This window comes from Gekko japonicus, unplaced genomic scaffold, assembly GCF_001447785.1.
Source record: "Gekko japonicus isolate JY-2015 unplaced genomic scaffold, Gekko_japonicus_V1.1 scaffold542, whole genome shotgun sequence".
NCBI lineage: Eukaryota > Metazoa > Chordata > Lepidosauria > Squamata > Gekkonidae > Gekko > Gekko japonicus.
Window position 1 is genome coordinate 341,696 of NW_015163104.1, and position 24,354 is coordinate 366,049.

The 24,354-nt window shown below is 47.9% G+C and overlaps 1 protein-coding gene across 1 annotated transcript in view; it reads right to left on the bottom strand.

The window, feature by feature from the left end:
* Positions 1-14,017, bottom strand: part of LOC107106588 (zinc finger protein 91-like) — a 29,375-nt gene extending 15,358 nt beyond the window's left edge. Inside the window, exons 1-5 of the mRNA XM_015406768.1 lie at positions 13,799-14,017; positions 5,636-6,542; positions 4,387-4,513; positions 3,062-3,181; positions 456-1,112 (exon numbers count right to left, since the gene is read on the bottom strand). Coding sequence (XP_015262254.1) covers positions 456-1,112; positions 3,062-3,181; positions 4,387-4,513; positions 5,636-6,337 — 1,606 coding nt within the window. The 5' untranslated portion in view covers positions 6,338-6,542; positions 13,799-14,017. The remainder of the gene's footprint in view (positions 1-455; positions 1,113-3,061; positions 3,182-4,386; positions 4,514-5,635; positions 6,543-13,798) is intronic.
* Between the last annotated feature and the right edge of the window lie 10,337 nt (positions 14,018-24,354).

The following is a 24,354-nucleotide window of genomic DNA, read 5'->3' on the forward strand; positions in this document are numbered from 1 at the left end:
GGCATCCAATGAAGCTGATGGGCAGTAGGTTCAGGACGGAAAAAAGGAAATACTACTTTACACAGAGATTGATTATAATGCGGAATTTGCTGCCAAAGAATGTAGTGATGGCCTCAGGGATAAACAGCTTTAAAAGGGGATTAGGGAGATTCATGGAGGATAAGTCTATCAATGGCTACTGGCCATGATGACTGAGGGGAACCTCCACATTCAGAGGCACTAATCCTCTGACTCCCAGAGCCAGGAGGCAACCTCAGGGGAAGGCCTCTGTCTCTATGCCCTGTTGTTGGCCCTCCAGAGAACTGGTTGACCATTATGTGAGACAGGATGCTGGACCCGATGGAACTACTGGTCTGATCCAGCAGGGCTCCCCTTATGATCTCAAACTGGATTGAGTTTCTGCAAAACAAAACAAACATGTCTAGGCAGCTCCCAGGATACCAGCCACAACTTACCCCCACGCTTGAACCGACCTGTATGATTCCTGCGGCAGCCACGGATTCTCCAGTGCCTACACAGGCTCGACATCCACCGAAAGCTTAGGCCGCAGTCCTCGCATTGGTAAGATCTGTCTCCTGCATCAACTTCCGTAGGCTTGGCAAGGGGAAGGGGGGTGGCCGGTCTCCTCCCACGCTTGGAAACGACGTGGTTGCCCTCCCCTTGATGGCTTAAGGCTTTCCTCAGAGGTCTGAGCCTGCTGGCGGGTACGTGCATCTTCTGGTGAAGCTCGAAAGAGGACAGCTTTGAGAAAGTTCTCCCGCACTCAGAGCACCGGTGGGGCCTTTTCCCATTGTGGGAGTTCATGTGCCTCAGCAGGTCCGACAAGTAATAGGTGCGATGCCCGCACTCTGTACACTGGTGTTTCTTCTCCTTCTGCTTTTTGCTTGTTGCCGGAATGGGACTTTTCCCGCGGAGCTGCGCGGATCCATCCTGCTTCCCGCCTTGCGGTTCCCTCGGGCGCAGCTTCCTCCTGGGACTCTCTTCACACGCCTCAGGACTCGTTGGATCAGCCTCCGGGGAGTAGTCCGTCAAGGCCTCAAACGAGCCTCCTGCCTCTGAATCCGCGTCCTCGTAACTCTCGATTTTGATCTCGCTCAGAATTCTGCCCTCTCCTGGATGGGGCAAGAAAAGATAACAGGAGTCACTTCTCTGTCAAGTAAGAAAGTCTGGCTCAGAAGAGAGGGAGCTGGGCTGAGACCCGGGAGGCATCTAAAATGGACTCCAGATATGGCCTGAGGTCACCGTTCCTCCTCATTTACGGAGAGGGAGACATTGTGAATAAATATATTGAGTGGTGGGCTGCTCCAGTTTGGTGTAGTGGTTAAGTGTGCGGACTCTAATCTGGGAGAACCGGGTTTGATTCCCCACTCCTCCACGTGCACCTGGCTGGATGACCTCGGGCAAGCCGTAGTTCTGACAAGAGCTGTTCTTGAAAAAAGAGCAGTTGCTGTCAAGAGCTCTCTCAGCCCCTCCTACCTCACAGGGTGTCTGTTGTGGGGAGGGGGAAGGGAGAGGAGTTTGTAAGCCGCTCTGAGACACCTTTGGGTAGTGAAGGGCGGGGTATAAACCCAATCTCTTCTCTCTCTTCTTCTCTCCTATGCCAAAAGCCAGAAGGCTCCCTCCTCCCCACCATGTTATTATTATTATTCATTAATCGCCCCATCCCAGATTACACTGGGCTCCAGGTTGATGCACAAGTCATAATGCCATAAAATATACAAAAACATTAAATATATAATTAGTAAAAATTACAATACAGAATAAAATGATCCCGGACGGTGCTTTCCCCTGCAATATTATTTGTCCCAAAGCTCTACCGTGTCCCCTCTTAGTTGTCTCTTTTCTGAACTGAGAAGTCCCAACCTCTTCAGCCTTTCCTTACGGGGAAAGAGCGGTGGTCGCTTCTTCGCTCATCGAGTCATTGTGGAATTCACTGCCAGTGGAGGTAGTGGAGGTAGTGACGGCCACGAGCACAGAAGCCAGAAGTCTTCCAAAGGGGGTTCCCTTTGAACCGTGAAGGAGGGATCCACCATCAATGGCTACGAACCATGATGACTGAAGGGAGGCACCATATACAGGGACACTGCTCTCTGAAACCCGGGGCCAGGAGGTAGCGTTTGGGAGGGGTTGGCTTCTATGCCCTTCCAAGGCAACTGGTTGGCCACTACTTGAAAAGGGATTAGGGATGCCCAGCCCCTCATGGGGCGAGAAACCCCCCAGTCAGGTCCCGCTGCTTGCCAACAGCCCCCAGCCCTTTTGAACTTGCAGACACCTTCACAATTCTGATACAGTGCGGTGGGCGCAGCTACAAAATGGCTGCCACAGAAGGCACAGCCTGCCACAAAATGGCTGCCGACACTTCTCTTCAGCCACACACTGAAGATCAGAAGCCATGCTGGGCGAAAACCCCACCTGCCCCCATTTTTCTAAAAACACTTGGCAGGCACCATGTTGGGGACTCCTGATGTAGGAGGTATGAAAAACCCATGTGAATAACTGCTGACTGAGGATACAGTCGCAGCACCTGAAGTGGGCTCTAGTTGACAATCACCTATGATGGGATAGAAGTGTAAAAGACCTAAAGTTGCCACGAGGCTCCTGTTTGGTTTTTTGGTTGCCACACACTAACAGTGTTACCCCCCACGGCCTTCGTGGGCCTTTCTAATCCTTCCAGCTCAGGAGGGTGAAGTAATGTTTGGCTTGCCTGGGAAAGAGACACTGTAAGGTCTGGAGACTTCTTACTGCCCAACATTGCTGTGACCTGTAGCCTCGGGGGCTCACCACAGATGACAGCAGAAGCACAGAAACTGGGGTTTCCTGGTCCGGCCAGAGTGGCAAGAAAGAGCCCTTCTGACTTCTCCACACATCCGTTACACAAGTTCACTTTGCTTCTACCTGCCAAAGCGTACCCAGGCTGGGGGCACGAGGCACCTAGCCTGTGACAGACGGAATTCCTAATCACCTGATCAGGCAACTATTTGCGGTTAGTGGCACTTAGGAAATTGGGAAGGCGGCTGCTGAGCAAGACTGGGGCTTCTCACTCTCAATATCAAACGCTTACCTGGATGAATACCTGGAATAATACTTGAAATAGTTTCCCCTGTCTCAGTAATATGGGAGAAGACAAATCCTTCTTGGTCAGGCTGGGGGAGAATATCCGGTGTGGGAACCAAGAGTCCTTCTTGGGTATGGGAAAACAAAACAAAACAAAACACATCAGGAGACTGGTCCATTCTTGCCCTATCCTGGTGGAAAATATATTCATGGACTCCTGCCTGATAACTTTTGGTGTATATATATGATACATATATATACTTTTAAAAAGGGCTACTGAGAAAAATGCCCATCCCTTCACAAAACTGAATACTAGACTACTGCATGGCTTTGTACAGGGGGCCGTCCCTGAAGCATGTACAGAAGCAAGGAAAGGAAAATGGCAGACCTCCTGTCTATGAGGAGGGGCCTTCTGAAGCGTCTTAATTTTGTTAGTTAAACCTGAAGCAGGCAGGAGGGAAGATATATGTGTTGGGGATTCTTCACCGAAATCAACAGGCACTAAGAAAGAAAGAAAACCATTGGTACACAAGTGTGGTGACTTTCGGGTGGCTTTAAAAAAGGATTAAGCAATCCATGGAAATTAAGGTCTATTGGTGGCTGTCAGCCATGACAGCTATATGGGATTTCCATGTACAGAGGCAGTGTACCTCAGAAACTTTGGAACATATACATAATGGAAAAAACCTAAGACATTTCTGAAACAAAACAAATCTAAAGGTGAACACGATGATATTACAGGTTTATGGTCTCCCATATTAGCACATCTAACCACTAAAGGAACAACACCTGATGTAATAAATACTCTTCACCTCATTTAGCAATCTCAAAAGGTATTACAGACATACAAAAGCATGTAATGGAAAGTGTCACTCTTTAGACTTTTTAGATTAGACTCTAAGCTCTCAAGTCATAAGGTTTGACTTGTAAGACATTGGAAAACAGCATCCTTAGACTGGACTATATAGAGCTATATTTATTTGTATGTATAAAATAATATATGCAGGCTATATGTACACGCCTATCCTGTTGTTAATCTTGTTGTTAATGTAAAATGAATAAAACCATTTTGAAAAGAAAAAAAAGAAGAATGCACTGAGCAGGGGCGCTGGACTAGAAAGCCTCCAAGATCCACTCTATGCTCCCCCCCCCTTCCCGGTGGGGATACAAAGCTGGGAAAGGCCTTCATCTGACGGAAGAAAGAGAATGGCAGCTCAGCTCAGCGAGACCTCTGGGCCAGTCCAGCAAGGGAGCTCTCACCTGACCGTTCCACCACTCCACAGACACCCCCCCCCCAACATGACCCCTTTTCCCAAAGGACAAAAGGCTTACCGGAACTGCTGACATTCCCATAGGTCCCTTGTGCGACTTCCCAGTGCAAGGGCTTTTGATCAGGATTTACTGCAGTCCAGCCACCCCTCGCCAAAGCCTCACTCCTATCCTTCAAATTCGCAAGCCCCTGGGGAAAAAAATGAGAAAACGTGCCCTGCTTAGAACTCAACAGGCCTCAGAAACAAGCCCCGACTTCCCTACAACTTCTCTTCCAACTGATCCCTAAAGCACTATACGGCTTGAGACCAGGGTACCTGAAGGACTGTCGGCCTATTCCCACATGAACCTAACCGACCGCTGAAGTCATCTTCGGAGGCCCTGCTTTGGTAGCCATCATCAGAAGCCAGAAGGGCGGCAACTCGGGAATGGAAGTAAAAATGACAAACCCAACTGGGGCTGCAGCAGTGAAAAGGGCAAATTCTGTGATGGGGATTAATAGGAAAAGAACTGAAAATAAAATTGCCAATATTATAATGCTCCCATATAGATCGACCGTGTGGCCTCATTTACATCCGCAGAAGTGGGCGCAGCAGACGGTGAAGGCTTTTGAGGTGCAGGGACCAGAACTGTATACAATATTCCAAATGAGACCACACCATCAATTCATACTGGCTGATTTGTTCTCAGTCCCCTTCCTAATAATCCCCAGCACAGCATTTGCCTTTTTTACTGCAGTCAGGAAGGGCTGAATACATTTATTAACTTATTAAAACATTTATACCCCACCGTTCCTCTTTTGATTCAAGGCAGCTTATGACAATAGTAAAAACATCCCTAGCTAAGAGACAAAGACAAAACAGCTAGCCCCAAATCCCTCCCCACCCTCAAACGGGCAGGCCTTGCAGGGCCTCCTGAAGATCTACAATGAGGGGCACACCTCATCTCTTCAGGGAACCCCTTCCACAGAGCTGGAGCCACGACGGAAAGGCCCGGGGCTCTGGGCGATGCCAGACAGGCCACCCTAACTGGTGGGACAGCCTGACGACAGTGGTTGGCGCACAGGGACACGTGGAAGGAGACAGTCCGTCAAATAAAACCCTACATCTTCAAACATGGATCAGCCCCAACCTTGTAATCCTAAGTATACAACTGCTAAACAAATAAGAAGGGGGAAATTCCTTCCTCCTGTCCTTTACCTTTGACAGAAAGGAGGGAGAGAAAGCTACCATTACTTGTTTTGACAGCTGGAAGTGCTGAGGGCCCCAACCCCCCAAATACGAAGTTTCCACATTAAATACCAAACTCTCACCGGCCATTCCCACATCTTGGATGACTGACGGCCCATCAGGAAGTCCTCCGCCAGCGCCACCACCTCAACGCAGTCTTCTGGGGCGCACTCCCGCACCCAGTTCTGGACTTCTGGAGGCAGCATGGCCAAAAGCTGCTCCTGGATTATGAGCTCCAGGATCTGCTCCTTGGTGCGGTGCTCCGGCTTCAGCCACTGACGACACAGGTCCTGCAGGTGGCCGTAAATCCGACGCGGCCCTTCGAACTCCTGGTAACAGCACTGCCGGAAGTGCAGCCGCTTGGACTCCGTCCGCATGGCGTCCCCTCGCAAGAGGGCTGCTTTAACCTTCACGTAGTCCCCCCTCTCGCGGGCATCCAGCCGGCAATAGATTTGCTCCATGCCTCCCCTGAGGGCTGGCAGCAGCCGGCCCACCCACTCCTCTCTAGGCCACCGGCAAGCATCGGCCACTTGCTCAAAGGCGGCCAGGAAAGCTCTGGTGTTGTCCCAGGGCGCTGCATCCGTCAGCTGTGTGTTGCCCCATCCGGCGTGAGAGTGCTGCACCGTCCGGAGAAACTGCTGCCACTGGGCCTCCCACACCTGGTTCAAACTCTGCTCCGGCTGCTGGTTCGCAGATGGTCTTGGGGGTTCTTTGAAATACATCACCTGGACGATGCGCGGAACCTTCCCGGAGGCTTCCGAACTCTTTTCCATGTCCGTCTTCATCTCAGGGCCACCTGAACCAGAAGCCCCGGCTAAGTGCCGGCTGGTACTCTGAAGTCCAGGTGCTGGCCCTCGATGCTCAGAAGTTTATTTTGACTGGCTAATCCTACAAGTTATGTTTCATGGGATGCTGGAAACCTAAAACCTGTCCTTTTTGAAAAAGCATCCCCGCCAAGGGGATGGCTGTCCTAAAAAGGTATGATGTTCCCTGCATGAAACAAAAACGTGTATTAGAACAGAAATAGACACAGGCACGAATTTTTTAAAAATAGCCTCCATCTATGTGTAGATATGGTTCAAACTGCCTCACCTCAAGCGACAGTTTTCTTTACTTCTATTTGTATTCTGCCTTTCTTGCAGACACATCAATACCTTTAGAAACAGTCCAATGTGCAAGATTTTAGCACGTTTAATTAAACCCCCACTTCTCTCTATATGCCAGAAAGGTTTCACTTTTCACATTCATGCATCTTTACTGTCTTCCCTCAGTTCTGCCAACCCTGGTGCCTGTGAAAAGGGGCAGCACTTGCCATTTTGCTAAATATAAAAAAGAACAACAGCCCTGTTCCTACGCTTTCCCTGTAATTTATTTATTTGCTAGGTGAAAATTGCTTCATTTCTACACATCCCGCCTTTAAAACACAAGAGAGAGCTTGGCCTGTTTGAAAAGGTGACAACCAATCTCAGTGATATGAGCCGGGAAATTTTCTGATGCTCTATTTCTCCGTGGAAAATTTTCTGCCCCGCATATTAATAGTCTATGGACAGCTGTTAGAGAGCTGTTGTGCTGCAGATCAATCACATTAGATGGGCTAAATATGGGAAATGTAATATGGACAGCCTTCCCGATGCTTGTGCATGGACCAGGCTGGCTAAAATTATTTAAATTGTTTATTGAAGTTTAAATAGGAAAATTCTGAGGGGAGATACTGAGTGAGGCTAATTGCTGATACTTCAGGACTTTCACCTTCTGCTGCATTATATGAGGGTTAGCCTTCCTAAGTCTGTCATTCTTCCACATAATTAAGGCAGGTTACAAGTTAAAGTTGCAAGCAAGACATTAGCGTGACGGAAGCCATTTTGAATCCATTTTCTTTTTGCTGGCCCTGGCTCCTGGGCTTTTGAAAAGCAGCCTGAGTCACAGAAATACAACAGGCAAAGCCTCTCCTGCCATAAAGACATGCTGAGAAAAACCACTGGCTGTATTTCTCCAAGTTCAGCTGCTTTCAAAAGACTAAGGAGAGGGCCAGTTTAAAAGAAAAAGGGCAATCTGTAATTCCTCATACAGGCAAGAAGGAGAGCCAATGAGAGAGGGAGCTAAGGGAAGACAGCCAATCAAGGAGGCTTCCCCTCTAAGGCCCCGCCACTGTGCTCTGAGGGGAGATTGTGAGGGAAGCCATTTGATGCTACTTCAGCTTTCCCAAGGCTACTTGTCTACTTACTCTGCATTCATATTCAGCCCTTCTACCCAAAGTACTCATACGTTTTAATATCAGAGGGTTTCTGAAGTGTACTTAAAACGCGCTACATATTTATTTACTTCACTCATACCCCACTTTTCTCCCAAATGGGGACCCAAACCGACTTACAACATTTCCCCCCTTCTCCATTTTATCCTCACAACAACCTTGTGAGGTGGGTTCGGCCGAGCATACGTGGCTGGCAGCCTAAGCAGACTCCTGATAATCCTTCTGTGAGGCCTTCCAGCTGTGTGGCTTGTCTAGCTATGTCTGCAGTAGCATTCGCACCCTCTCCCTCCAATCCGTTTTCAAACCCATTTCTTAAAAAGGCACCCGTCTCCAAAAGGGGCCCAGTGCTGTTTATATGTACATCCATTTTCAAACAGAGTGACATGTTTAAGACTGTCCTTCTAAGATCGGTAGCAACAATAAAAATCAGCCCAGCGCTGCGCTTCAATCCTAAAAAGGAGATTAAAGCGACCAGCAGACAAACAGAAAAAGCCCAAAGATCACTGTCTTCGAAGTCAACCGTAAAGCCTGAAGCGCCAAAAAAAACCGGCTCTGTTTCGCTCTTCCTCTGAAACTATGAAGGACATGAAGATTTCCTAATTTCCTCCTATTACACAACGTCGGAGCACCGCCCCCAGGGGGGGGGGGGGAAAGTCCTGCAAGATGGCCACAGAAGAACATAATCCTGCAGTGGGCAGAAAGATCCCAAGGCCTAGCAGCCCTGACCAAAGCCAGCACATGGGCCCACCCCTGCAATAAATCAGGCATGACAACCACTCACCAAGAGCCAGTTATCACAAAAAACAAGTGTAGCTCACCATCCAACTTAATGAAAAGCCCCCTAGAACAAAGCCATTTTACTGCTGCTTCTGAAAAATCAATAGAGAAAGTGCCTTCACCTCCCTCTGGAAGACTGCTCAGAGATAAGAGCCATAACTGGGTAAAAACCTATGCCAGTACTGAAGGCGTGCGTACAGTCCTGTACGAGGGTGTGATAAGTAAGAGCCACTGACAGTGCTTCTTATCCCTAAAGCTAAACACTCTCTAGCAGGTCACAAATTAAGCACCAAATGAGACATTAGTGTATCAGGAACCATTTTGAATCCCTTCATTCTGTGTCCGGATGCCTGGACAGCCATTAGCTGAAGCTTAATATGGAGGAGGGGATTCCAGTGTGGAAAGACGGATCCCCCCCCCTTATTTCTTGTCTGAAAACAAAAGGGAATTCACAGCACTTCCTTATCAAGCAAGCGGCCTTCACGCATTCTTGCAGTCTTATCTGCGTCTCAGCAGAAGCCTGAGCAAGAGGAGATTATTGTGCAAACACTCTGGAACTCGTTCATGGAAGTCAGCAGTTTCCGGGTGAATCTCTCTTCCCCTCTCACCCGAAAAGCCCTCAGATGGACCCGAGCACTGAAGCAGAGTTTAGCTACCACCACTACATAGCCCAGAGCGCCAGGAATTCTGGATCACGTCAAAACTGATAACAAAATATCTGCATTTCCAGAACACAGTGGGGCAAGGCAACAAATAATTCAGATTTTTTAAAACACACACACACAGATAACAAACCCACATGGACTACGGCCCACCTTTCTACAGAAAACGGGTTTGAGACGCACAAGAGAGAAATGTGCATGACAGAACAAAAAAAAGCAACACATGAGGCTCAGTGAGATAAGGGCACACATATTCTCTCTCTCTCTCACACACACACACCCCAGAGAAATAAATAAACTGCTGCTTGATTGCCACAATTTTGGCTTAGCAGGAAAGTCAAACAAACAAACAAATACCTTTTATTGGCATAAAATATTAAACAGTTGCCATTAGGGTAAAACAATCCTATAAAATTTGTGGAAAATAAGTAACTTCTAAAAGCATTACAAAGGTATGTCTATTTATATAAGCTTAGGTTATAGCAAGATAAAATGTTGCCCAACTGCAAAACCTTGAATTAAATTATACAAACTCATTGAACTCAATTAGAACGATCAGGGACATTTTTCCGTTTTATAAGACCATAAAAGAACTTGGCAGTCAATTCAATAATCTCTGAATCTCGAGAAGTAAGGAGGTAGTTTAGCTGGCTTCCGTCCTAGCAGGAAAGTCAGATGAATATACAGGAGAGTGCCCTCGGGGGTTTGTTCTAGTTAGAAGGCCAAGGGGGCCCTGACAACCTGGTGCAAGACATGTGAGCGACTCATGTGACAGAGAAGAGCAGACTCCTCTCCAGACTTTTGCCTGAGACTCCTCCCTCCCCTGCCAAGGTGAGCGCAGAGCTCTCCACCAGGTCCACCAGGTCCAGGTGCACAATCCCTCCCCCACAGCCAGCTGGTCTCTACTAGCGGAGCCAGAAACAAAAGGGGACGATCTGGCAACCTGATAAATTTGAAACATGGGTGGGGGGGGCACAGGTCGGGGCCTGACCGGAGAACAGAGCTGGTACGGACAGGAGTGGGCAGGAAAGAATACCAGAGGGATTCTTTCGATGGAGGAAGTCTTACGCAGGAGAAGGGATGATGCTTCCGTGCCACTGGAAGTTTTAAAAAAGCAGCACCTAGCATTTGCATCCAGAAACAATCATCAGCCAAACACAACCTTTCCATTGATCTACTGGTTGCGTATGAAGTGGCCTTATGCTGAATCAGAGTAGGGGGGTCCATCCAGGTCAGTGCTGTCTACTCAGACTGACGCTGGCTCTCCAGGATGTCAGGCAGAGGTCTTTCTGCACGGCCTGGTCCTTTAACTGAAGGTGCCTACCTTTTGCAATGCAAAGCAGAGGCTCTTCCACTGGGCCACAGCCTCCTCCCCCACAGCTGCTACCGACTTTGCGCCTGGACTACGAAACTCCATTTAAACATAACGCGTCTTTACACCCGTTATCTTTTACTCAGTTTTACCACTCATCTATCCCCCCCATGCCCCACTCATCCAGGAAAGTCTCTTAGTCCTGAACATGGGCAGCAGAAAGTCCCCAAGAAAACATTTAATGAGTATTATAAATTTATTTAAAATATCTTAAAGGTGCCGTTCTACCTAAATTAGGACACTCAAGGCAGTAAATAATAAAAACACTAAAACAAGCTTTAAAATGCATATAAAAACCAGTAAAATGAAACATAAACACATGAATGGAAGGACAATTAAATAAGAATTGTCCAAAAATTCCAGGTCAGCCCCCCAAACTGAAAAATCTGAAAGGGGTGGGGCTGCATTTATCACAAGAAGTGGTGTTATCTGCATTTTTACAGGTATTACATTCTTCAAGTTGCATCTCTAGAAAGACAAGATTTTTTTGCTTCTGCATAACAACATTGAGGCCAACTGCTATTTCGAAAGCCAAAAAAGCTTTTGGCCCAGTGGACAAAAAAAACTAGGGTGGAGCAGCTTACAGCGACTCTGCAGCTATCATTTTAATGAAAATACAAAAAGATGTACTTTTGTCCTTCTTAAGAATATATGTCTAAGGAACAGCTAACAGTCCAAACTACAGGAAGTGCCTCCAATGTCACAACAGTTCTGTTGTGTATCAAGGCTTTGTAGTTTCCCTAACAGATTTAACATCACTACCCACGAGAACAGGGTTAAATGACAGCAAGCCATTAAGAAAATCTGGCACAATGGGGCCAATCCAGAGCTGGTGATCTATCCGAATTCCTGAGACAATAGTTTTCTCTTTAGAACTAAACAATTCTGCATCAGCCAAACTGAAACGCAGCTCAGAGAGGACTGTCTGTTAACCAACATAAGGAGCAATAAAGAGACCCAGCCAACAACCAGATTATGCAAACAGATCAAGACGGGTAGACATGTTAGTCCGTCTGCAGCAGCAGAAAACAGCAAGAGTCCACTAGCACCTTAAATTCTAACAAAAATTGTGGCAGGGGAGGAGCTCTCGTGAGTCACTGCTTGCTTCTTCAGATCTGGAGAAATGAGCAGCGAGTGAAAGCTCCTCCCCTGCAACAGATTTTGTTAGCCTTTAAGGTACAACCAGATTATGGGACTTGATCACTGGCATGCCTGCTGGCCACAGCCTGAAGAAAATTAGACAAGGATAGTACCCTGTTTCCCCGAAAATAAGACCTACCCCAAAAATAAGCCCTAGCAGGATGGCCCAGGCTAGCCCGATCTCAGAAGCTAAGCAGGGTCGGCCCTGGTTAGTACTTGGATGGGAGACCAGCAAGGAAGTCCAGGGTTGCTATGCAGAGGCAGGCAACGGCAAACCACCTGCGAATGTCCCTTGCCTTGAAAACCCTTTGGGGTCACCCTGACGCTGCTGCAACTTGAGGGCACTTTGCACCACACCACAACTACAGTTCCTGTTTAGCAAACAATAGGATCTCTCATGTATCTAGGCCGTGTGTTTTCCCAATAATATGTGCAGCATTACCCCAGTTTTAGCAGAGGGCAAAAAACTATGAATGGCAGTCACTGTTTTTGGGACAGCTGAGGTCCGTTTGCTAAATTCTTCCCACTTGAGTAAGGCAGTGAATGATAGGACATTTGGGGCATCATTAGTGTATGGGGTCTCCTTAAACTGGAAGAAACTTGACGGTACGTACCGCACAGTCCAAAAGGCATTCCAGCAATGTTCTTAGAACTGAAGCATGAGGTTAACCTGAAATTTCTAAAACCGCCAAACACTTCTAGATTTACATCCAAATGCATCCAACATATTTTTGTTGCTTATTCTAATTTTTAACTTTTTGATAACGTCGTTTTGTAAGGATCTTTTCCAAAGGTTTTTTTTTAAGTATCTATTTTGGACGGAGCCTCATTTTTTACTTTACCACACAGCTGGCAACAGCAAACCAGGGGCACATGCCATGAACAGCCAAACTAAACTGGGGGATGGAGTTTGAGCCCAGGGGGACTTCTTTAAGACCAAGTTTTATTCAGGGTAGAAGCTTTACTGTGCACCCAGTCTATTCAGATACACTGAAAACAGAAGTCACCAACCATCAAATCGAGGTAGAGGGTGGTGCCAGGATGGGCTAATTAAAGTAAAGACCCATAGGTAACTCAACAATGGATATAGCTAAAACAGGATTAATTGGATTAAGGCAGTTTGTAAGACCTGTGAATAGCAGCAAATTAGCATATGGCATAATAAAAGAGTTTACAAACAGAGAGAGAACTGAATGTGGGATTACCATCCGTAGTGGGGAGTTATCATTCTTACAATGGGTCTAATCACCCAGTAGCCCGTTTCTGCAGACAGAAATCCCATGCTGTTCAGTGGGGTTTACCACCAGGTAAGTATGCAGATGATTGAAACCATAGTTTTAATTTATATAAGAGTAACCTAGCCCCCCCCCCCACATGTCTAACGCTGAAAGAAATCCCACTAAATTCAGTGGGGCTGGCTTCTACATAAAGTATGCTGAATGACCAGAGTTGTCTAGTTCTTAAAGTACACCACATATATTAAGACAATAGTGTATAGATATCTTTTTTTTTTCAACCACAAAGCTAAAGCTATGGAAGACAGGATGTGAAAAGTCACCACCACCACCACCACCAGTCCAGGTCATACCAGCATTATTGCCTGTCCTGAAAACGGCAAATCAAATTAGCAGATCGGAGCAGCAACTGCAGGACTGCATATCACCTTTCCAAAAATGTCAGAACTTCACGCCCTCCAGAGCAAAGCGACCTAGCCAAGCGGGCGCAATCCAGTTCCAAGAAATCCCATTCTTAAGAGAAAGGCATGAAGCAAGAACCAGAAAGGGGGGGGGGTCATTTTGGGCGGGCTGGGTGCAAACTTTCTCCCCCCCACCGCACACACACCCCGCCTTCAAAATGGCTGCAAGTCCCCCCCTTCCCTTTGCTCTCAGGATCGGCTGCTGCGAAGGGTCTTTCAAAGCAGGAATCAAAGATCGACCCCTTTGCTGCGACGGAAAAGCCGATTAAAAGGACCGACCCCCCGGATCAGCCCGAGCCGTTAACCCGCCAGCCCGCCCAAAGGATTAAAAAAAATAATGTGCCTTACAATGGCTTCCGGAAGACGTTTCTAGGCCGGACAGTTTGCGATATAAAGAACTTCCCGGAGCCGCTTGCCTTCCCAAAGGAGGACCCCCCCTCGGGGGAAGCGCTCTCGCCGCCGCCTGGGAAGGATCAAGACCGCGACGCCTGCATTTCGCAATGCTCAGAATGATTTCTCCTTGTTGGAAGAGAGACAGCCGCGCTTCCCCTGTGCACCGCCCGCCTTTTTCTTTCTCCTCGGCTCTTTCCGTCTCTAATCGCCTCGGCATGCTGGGAACGGTAGTTCGGCCGAGTTCACCTACAGGCGCTCTGATAGACCAAACCGGGAAGAACAGGCTCCGTTTCTAGGATCATCCCCATTTGTCTGGGATTAATTCCGGGGGGGAAACAGAGTGACGGAAATAAATATATATCAGAATTGGAGATAGATGGGCAGGTACAGCCTTCTTAATAGTGGGATGTCGGTCAGGCTGAGATAACTGGCTCGAGGGCCCCCCGCAAGCTTCCAGGGCAGGTGTGGGATTCGAATCCACATCTCCTAGATCAGAGTCGGGACACTCTTAACCACTGCACCCAGCTTTGCACTATCCACTCCGGTGGGTCAACTAAAGTTCGTTTCCCACCTCTTCTGAACCACGGAAGCACGGCTGGGAACTATCAAGCCTGCTGTTCCTGCCTCCCCACCGGGGGACATTCGAACTCAGAACCACTCTCATTCTCACACACGGAAAAGCAGCAAAAATCGCCTCTGTACCCTATTAAAGACACGCGGGTTTATACTGGGGGGGGGGGGACACTCGACAGCTCAATTTATTTTTTATTTTATTTAAAACACGTGTTAGTTCGTTGCCTTTCTACCTTTCGGAACTCGAGGCGACTTACCATGCAGAACAAAACAATTCTATAAAAGTACACAAAAGATCACAATATATATTTTTTTAATCCAATGAGGTTACTATTCCACTCAGATTCAGGTGGGCAGCCGTGTTGGTCTGAAGCAACAAAACAAAGTTTGACTCAAGCGGGGCACCTTTAAGACCAACAAAGTTTAATTCTGGGTAGAAGCTTTCCTGTACTTGGCACTAGTTCAGATACATCGTACCTGAAGAAGTGTGTATACACACAAAAACTTATTTTGTTGTTCAGTCGCACAGTCGAGTCCGACTCTTCGCGACCCCATGGACCAGATCCCGCCAGGTTTATACTTATACCCAGAATTAAATGCATACATTGTACCTGAAAAGTGGATGCACACGAAAGCGTATACCCATAATTAAATGCATACACTGTACCTGGGAAAGTGTGCATGCACACCGAAGCTGACACCCAGAAGAATTAAATGCATACTGTACCTGAAGAAATGTGCATGGACACGAAAGCTTACCCCCAGAACTAAACGCGTATATTGTACCTGAAGAAGTGTCCATACACGCGACAGCTTAAACCCCAAATTATACTTTGTTGTTGGTCTTAAAAGTCCCACTGAGCTCAAACTTCGTTCGATTATTCTAGTCAGTGTATTATTCCGGTAACCTGTCCCTATTAAGATGCCATCTGCAAATTCGAAGTCTCTGCCTCCTTCCCACGCGGGAGGCCATGATAGCAAGCAACCCATGCCTTGCCGCCTGCCTTCCCCCCAAACAGTAACCCACCCAGGAGTTGCCGACGGCCCCCCATCCCCCCCGCCATGACCAAGGTCATTACCGCACCGATGCCGCTCGCCAGTCAGTCCCTCAGACAACACGCCCCCTTCTCTTCCCACGTGCTCTTCGCTCGCCCCAGCTCTTCCGCCACCAGGGCCCGCAGAAAGCAAAGCCCTTCGCCGCCCTCCTTTAAAATCTTCGCTCGTTCCACCCCCACCCCGAGCCAATTCCTTCTCCTCCTCAATGCGACAGCAAATGGCCACTTTTTGGGCGAGGCCCACCCACCTCCTGCCTCAAGCGTCTCAGTTCCCTTCGGGGAGCAGAGTTTAACCCCCGAGGCGCCGCCTTCTGCGGCTTGTCTTGTAGGCTCCACTCTGGAACATGGAAAAGCAAAACATGTACAGGAAGGATGGATTCAGGTGGGGACTCAATGCTCCCTCTAAGCTATGGGGTCTCGTGAGCACAAACTCTACGTTTTGAGCTACTGGCATTAAAGTTGTGAGCGAGCGATTTGGCTGCTGCATAATTTAGTTTGCGCGGGAGCCCTCCTTCCTGAGCTAAGACAAAAATGTGTGAGCCGGAGGCTAAAAAACGGTGAGCTAGCTCACACTAACTCAGCTTAGAGGGAACACTGGCCACTGGGAAGCCCTGTGTCTGAAGCAACAGAACAAAGTTTGAGGCTAGTGGCACCTTGAGACCAACAAAGTTTAATTCTGGGTAGAAGTGTTCCTGTGTAGGCACACTTCCTTCATATATCTTGGATGTGGGTATAAGTTTTTGTGTGCATGCACTCTTTTTCAGATATATGGGTATAAGTTTTTGTGTGCATGCACTCTTCAGATATCTGGGTATAAACTGTCATGTGCATGCACACTTCTTTAGATATCTGAGCATAAGTTTTTGTGTGCATGCACTCTTCTTCAGATATCCAAAGTGTGCCTGCACACGAAAGCTTATACCCGGCACTAAACATGTGGGTCTTAAAGGTGACACTGAACTCAAACTTTGTTCCATAGTAGTAAGGGTAATCACTCAATGATGGCCAAGATCCACTGAGCCCAGCATACGGCGCTCGTACACAGAGCGTAAAAACAGCTGCTTCCCCCTAGGGTTGCCAGCCTCCAGGCGGGACCTGGAGACCTCCAGGAATCCCTTCTGCTCCCCAAACTACACAGATCGGCTCCCTGGAAGAACACGGCAGCGTTGGAGGGCAGACTGTATATGGCATCAACTCATTGATGAGCTCAGTCCCCTCATCGAATCCCGTCCTCACCAGATTCTACGACCGAATCTCCAGGAATGTCTTGTCCTGGAGGTGGCAGCCTTACTGCGGCTTGTCCCCCGAGAAACTGGTATTCAGAGATATACTGTGCGGTTTGGGGGGGGGGGTTCCATTCCATCATAAGTTTTCAGATACATCTAAGGACAAGCCCTGGCTGTAGCCTTGCCATCCTCCAGACGGGATCTGGAGATCTCCAGATGACAAAAATATTAGTTCCTTTGGAGAAAATGGCTGCTTCATAGGGTGGACTGTGTGGCATTATACACTACTGAGGAGCCTCCCGCTACTCTCCTCTGGCTCCCCCCACAAATCTCCAGGGCTGTGTCAACCAGGAGCTTGCAACCCTAACTTTCGAGCATTATATCCTGTGGAGGGCCCTCCTCTACTTCAAACCCCACCCTTCCCAGGCTCTACACCCACCCCCCCTTCCAGTAATTTCCCATAGTGTTGCCAACATCCAGGTGATGGCTGGCTTTTTTTGTAGCAGGAACTCCTTTGCATATTAGGCCACACACCCCTAATGTAGCCAATCCTCCAAGAGCTTACAGAGCTCTTCTTACAGGGGCTACTGTAAACTCTTGGAGGATTGGCTACATTAGGGGTGTGTCGCTTAATATGCAAATGAGTACCTGCTACAAAAAGAGCCCATCTCAGATATCCTGGGATTACAACTGATCTCCAGGCGATAGAGATAATTTACCTGGAGAAAAAGACCTCTTCGGAAGGTGGGCTCTGTGGCATTGTACCTTGCTGAGGTCCCTCCCCTGCCCAAGCCCCTCCCTCCTCAGGCTCCACCCCGAAATCTCCAGGTATTTCCCAGCCTGGAGCTGGCAACCGTAATTTCCCAACCAAAAGAGTTGCCAACCTTAACTCGTCAGTGAAGAAGAAGAGCTTGGATTTATACCCCACCCTTCACGCAGAGTGGCTTACAATCTCCTTCCCTTCATCTCCCCACAACAGATGCCCTGTGAGCTGGGTGGGTCTGAGAGAGCTCTTTCGAGGACTACTCTTGATAGAACAGCTCTGAAGCAACTTGTGACTGACCCAAAGTCACACCAGCAGCTGCATGTGGAGGAGTGGGGAATCAAACCCGGTTCTCCCAGATTAGAGTCCGCGCTCCTAACCACTACACCAAACTGGCTCTCTTGGACTGAAGGTAAAACGGGGAAAGGAGAACTGCTGAGGTGACCCTGAATACCTTGGAGGGATAGCCTTCTGCCTGCCCTTCAGGGACTGGGGCTCTTCCCCAGGGCAACTGCACAACGGATAAGAACATAAGAGAACATAAGAGATGCCAATGTTGGATGAGGCCAAAGGCCCATCCAGTCCAATACCAGGTGCCATCAGGAGGGCCAGCAGTGGGGCCAGGACACTAGGACCCCTCCCACTGTTGCCCCCCCCCCAAGCACTAAGAATACAGAGCATCTCTTCCCTCAGACCGAGAGATCCTGTCTATACCTTGTGGCCAATGTTCCCTCTAAACTGTGGAGTCTTGTGAGCAAAAATTCTACTTTATGAGCTACTGGCATTAAAGTTGTGAGCGAGCAATTCAGCTATTGCATAAATTAGTTTGCTCTGGAGCCGTCCTTCCTGAGCTAAGACAAAAATGTGTGAGCCGGAGGCTCAAAAACTGTGAGCTAGAGGCTCAAAAACTGTGAGCTAGCTCACGCTAACTCAGCTTAGAGGGAACACTGCTTGTGGCTAAGAGCCACTGATGGACCTCTGCTCCATATGTTTATCCATATGTAGCCGCCGCCACCTCCTGTGGCAGTGAATTCCATGTGTTCATCACTCTTTGGGTGAAGAAGTGCTTCCTTTTATCCGTTCTAATCCGACTGCTCAGCAATTTCATGGAGTGCCCAGGAGTTCTTGTATTTGTGAGAAAGGGAAGAAAAGGACTTCTTTCTCTACCTGCTCTATCCCATGCATAATCCTATAAACCTCAGCTGGGTGCAGAGCCAGAGTTCACCAGGCTGGGAGGAGGGGAGGTAGTCCTTGAGATAAAGTGGACAGTGGTGCTTTGAGTGGTTGATGGGCAGGAGAGAGTCACATCTGCGTTAGAGAGGCACTGGTCTACAGCAGCGGCTCCCCAAACCTTTCACTGTAGTGAACCAACCAGTCCAAATTCTCTTGCTCCGGTGATGCACCCACGACTGGCCCAAGGTGTTTTGTTGCCCTCCTCCAGCATTCCATTTCCCACAGGGGCTAACCAGACGTTTCCGAGAAACCAACAAACATTGCAGAAGGAAGGGCGCAGCTGCCCCCTCCGTGAACCCAAAAGTGAGTGGCATTCCAGCCTTTGCACACCAAGGTTACATTCCAGCCTTTGATCCCCCTCTCCTTCCTCCATTACTCCCTCGAGGCCCCCCCCCCATTCTTAAAAACTTACTCAAGTAACTGTCAGGATGCATTCCTCTTCATCAGCTATATGTGCAGTGAAGGGGAAAAAATACCAACTCATGTACAATGTTCCCTCTAAGCTGTGGAGTATTGTGAGCAAAAATTCTACTTTGTGAGCAACTGGCATTAAAGTTGTGAGCGAGCGATTTGGCTGCTGCATAAATTAGTTTGCTCTGGAGCCATCCTTTGTGAGTGGAGACAAAAATGTGTGAGCCAGAGGCTAAAAAACTGTGAGCTAGATCACACTAACTCAGCTTAGAGGGAACACTGCTCATGTATGACGTGGAAGATACTGTTTCCAGGGTTAGATCTTGGTTTTCAGAATACAAAAAAAAGGGGGGGAAAGGCAGGGGTGGCTATTAGGGAGCGCTGGTAGTTATTAGGAGCACGTTTCCCAACCTGACTCAAGGACATACCCGTAGGAAAATGCATCAGTACTTCAGTGGGGATTCAAACCCGGGTTCCCACAGCCTTCACCTAGTCATGACACCCTGCTAGCTCCCAGGTTTTTCTCCCGCCGTTTCTACCAGTCAGCTTTTAGGGACTAGCTACTTAATCTCAGTATCAGATTACAAGTGTGGGTGAGCCACAAGGGCCAGAGTGGTGTAGGTGTTAAGAGTAGAGGACTCTAATCTGGAGAGCCGGGTTTGATTCACCACTCCTCCTCCACACAAAGCCTGCTGGTTGACCTTGGGCCAGTCACAGTTCTCTCACAACTCTCTCAACCCCCCCCCACCTCACAAGATGCCTGTTGTGGGGAGAGGAAGGGAAGGTGACTGTAAGCTACTCTGAGACTCCTTGAGGTCTGGAAAACTGGGGCATAAAAACCTTTTTCCCCTTCTTCCTCTTCTTCATAATGAGATCTACAGTAACTGCCTGTGTTGTTTTTTTTTACGATCCCAACTCAAAATTGTAATGAGTAAAGACTGACAAAGTACCTGCTTGCTCTCATGTAGCCCCCTACCTGACCACTAACTTCAGCCTCTCGGGCCTTTTCTCCTGTCCCCTCAGTCCCAGTTCAGAAGCCAGGTCTGGCAACCTTTGGCAATGAAAAAGCCCGACTACATCAAGATTCACTGAGAAAGATCAACAAAGAGCCAGTATGAGAGAGCCCATTTGCTTGATGGAAAATATACGGCTTAAGATCTCTGAGACTGGACATGTGGATTCATGAGCCAGAAAGTTTCTGCAGGCCAAACTCTGGTTGTTGTGAGTCCTTTACTGGGAAGTGGTGGACTAGCACACTTCTGCTAACAGTTTCTGCTTGGAATTACTGGCAACACTTCCCCTATCATTCCCCTTCCTAAAAAGCGTCTCCAAGAAGTCTTTTCGCCCTATTCTCTGGGGTGGAAGAATAAGTCTTTGTCTTCCGTTCCGTTCTCATACTAGTTATTCTAGTATCCCACCAGCGCCACCCTGCCATATACCTCAAAATAAAGATTTCAATTTTTAAATAGAGCCATATTTGGTTCCACGCGGATAGGATTATCAACACTGAACTTGGTCCCTCTTGCTATCCCTTTAAAGCCAGGCTGACTTGTGGCAAAGAACTAGCAGATTTTATTTGCCTCCTTCTCATGAGAAGCTTCATCTGCCCATTTCCACACCTGTAACCTCTATTAAAGGGACAGGACATTTTTCTCCTGACAACCGTACATACTGAGCCCAGGTTGAGAGGTAGTAAACCCCTGAATCCCAGGAGCCAGTGTGGTGTATTGGGGTTAGAGCATCAGACTAGAATATGGTAGACCCAGGTTGGAATCCCCACACTGTCATGGAAGCTCACTGGGTGTATACAGAGACCAGCTGTGGGTTGGGAAATACCTGGAGATTTGGGGGGTGAAGCTGAAGAAAGGGGAGGGACCTCACTGGGGTATAACACCATAGAGCAGTGGTGGCGAACCTATGGCACGGGTGCCAGAGGTGGCACTCAGAGCCCTCTCAGTGGGCACGCGTGCCATCACCCCAGCCAGGCCCAGACCATCATTGAAGTGTCGAATTATCTGCCAAATAATTTTAAGTAAATGAAAGCATTTGGGTTTGCTTTCCTTACTTTGTTTGGATCATCTTAAGTTAATGTATGAGGTTTTTTTCCGAAAGTAAAACCTCAGTATTCTGGTTAAATTGCCGTGTTGAATTTTGCAATAAATAAGTGGGTTTTGGGTCGCAGTTTGGGTACTCGGTCTCTAAAAGGTTCGCCATCACTGCCATAGAGTCTACCTTTTCAAAGTAGCCATTTTCTCAGGGGAACTGATCTCTGTAACCTGGAGAGGAACCGTAATTCCGGGAGATCTTCAGCTACCCCCTGGAGAGTAACAACGATTTAAGGAAATAGATGAGTAAATATAAATAATGTATGACTTAACATCACATAAGGCTCCAGATATTTCTCAAACATACAATAGCATTCAATACATGAAATACAAGAAATACAACAGACAGGCTGGAGATTTAAAGCAATATCTAACATTTACTCTTTGACACTCCCAAAAGCAAATTTCACAGTTTCAGTGGACTGAAAAACGTGATTTTCAGATGTCCATAAAGCAAAGCAAATACATCCACTTCTTAAGACTTAAGATAAATATAAAGTACGTTGCAATCAGCAAGTAGATCCAGTCCTTAGGACTTGAAACAGACAATAAGAAATAGGCTGCAGTCTATTCAGTGAGTTTTCGATTCCTTCATCCAGATTATTCAGTGAGTTTTCGATTCCTTCATCAGGACTGCAGACGGGAACTCCCAAAGAGGCACAGCCGCAGGAAATTCTCAGCCAATACTGCCTCCAGACTGTCTTATTGTACAGCAATGTCTCGAGACTGCCTTATTTTCCTTTATTCGTGATGGATACGTGTAGCCAGACTCTGTAGGCGTTCTTCCATCTAAACGAATGTAAAGACGGCTCTCCAGCCTATCTATTTCTTGTATTCAGGGCTATTTTTGGGCAGGAACGCACAGGAACAGAGTTCCGGCTGGCTGCTGAGTTGGCCACGCCCAGCAGGAACTCATTAGCATAATAGGCCACACCCAATGGCAGAAACTCATTAGGATTGGCTACATTAGGGGTGTGTGGCCTAACATGCAAAGAAGTTCCTGCTACAAAAAAAGCCTTGGGTTTTGATAACAAACAAGGTAAACAGAATAAGAAGCAAAAGGTGGGTGTGGCTGGATGACCACACTTCTGGTAACATGGGGGTGTGGCCTAATATGCTAATGAGCTGTGCTGTCAGGGGTGTGGCCCAATATGCAAATAGGTTTTGCTGTTGGGTGTGGCCTATTATGCTAATGAGTTCCTGCTGGGCTTTTTCTACAAAAAGAGCCCTGCTTGTATTGAATACTGTTGTATGTTTGAGAAATATTTGGAGCCTTATGGGATGTTAAGTCATACATGACCACCTGGGGAGTGGCAACCCTACTGGAGGATCTTGGGCCAGCCACCCATTCTCCGCCAAACCCACTTCACAGGGGTGTGATGAGAATTAAATGGCGGTGAGAATGAGGTAAGCCACTTTGGGTCCCCACTGGGGAGAGAGGTGGGATAGAAATGAAATCAGTAAATAAGTAAACCTCAGGGGAAGGCCTCGGCCTCTCTGCCCCGCTGGTGGCCCTCCAGAGGAACTGGTTGGCCGCTGTGTGAGGCAGGATGCTGGACTCGATGGACCATGGGTCTGATCCAGCAGGGCTCTTCGGAGAAAGTTGCCAAGATCTCCCACTATCACAACTGATCTCTAGACAACTAGGGTTGCCATTCCCTCGCTGGGAGAGACCCCGCCCCAAAGAGCCCCATCACACCTGACATGCCCAATGTGATGACGTCACATGCAGATGATGTCATTGAGCTGGGCACGTTGTACAGGGGACACTCTAGCATTTGGGTTAAAACTCTATGGTGTGACCATCGAGTTTTTTGCCCAAATACTAGGGTGCCTCCTCCACAACATGCCTGGCATGATGATGCCAAAAGATACCAGGAGGAGGCAGGAGCACCACCGGCAGCCAGGTGAGACCTAGCAACCCTACAGATAACCCAGATTGGCTCCCCTGGAGAAAATCCAAAAAAACAAGGGAAAAAGACTAGTGTCACAGGAGTCCCAAATATACAAATTCCACTAGTAGAAAACACCATGAAAGATTACCAAAACAATATATTAAACAATTATAAAGTTGGTGGTGTCACAACAACATTAATGCATACTGTAACTATATTAAGGCATAAGCAGAGGTCATTTCGGGGGGGAACACATTTCCCCTGGGTGAGGTGCAGGGGGCGGGGCACATGACGAAGCCCCGCCCCCTGCTTCCGGCCGCCCCGCTTCCAGCCCTCATTCAGCCAAGAGGAGGCAGGAGAAGAGGGAGGGTAAGTTGCTTCCTCCCTGCCTCTCCCCACCCCTGCCTGCCTGGGGCCAGGGAGGGCCTTGGCGGGGCTTCCTCGCACTCCTGCTGGCCTTGCAGGTCCACCGCCGGGCCCCTGAGGTCAGGGGGTGTGGCATATGCTAATGAGTTATGCTAATGAGTTCCCCTAGCTCTTTTTCTACGAAATGACCCCTGGGCATAAGATACAATATTTCCTCCTTTGAAGATAAGACATAAAGTCCATGTGCTCAGTGTAACTTGATAGGAGTTCATATAGTCATAACATATTCCGAACAGCCTTTGCAAAGACACCCATTCTAGATATTTGGAAGACACCACCAACTTTATAATTGTTTATTGTTCTGGCAATCTTTGATGGTGCTTTCTACTAGTGGAATTTGTATCATTGGGACCCCTGGAGAAAATGGCTGCTTTAGAGGTTGGATTCTATGGCATTATATCCTGCTGAGGCCCCTCCCTTCCCCAAACTCCCCCCACTCCTCCCCAAATATCCAGATATTTCCCAACACAGAGCTGGCAACCTTATCTTCTGATGTTGGTATGTTAGCAAGTCCCTGTCAGCGGCAAGGGAGGTAAAATGTCAGGCACAAAAGGAAGCCCTGGGAATGTGGCCCAACCTAGGCCCATCTTGACCCAGGAGACAGGGAGTACCAGCCGATAATTTCTTGAATGGAGATGCCATTTTTATTGAGCTCACAGTAAAGAATCAACAAACTCTGCTCCCTTTCTCACACACAGACACAATTGTACAGTCACACACAGACGTGGCCTTCATACATTCCAAGGCCTGCGAAGATGCAGCACAGAGACAAATTAGAGCGAAGGCTGAAGTTTCCCAGTTCCCTGTTCGTGGTTTATTCATGA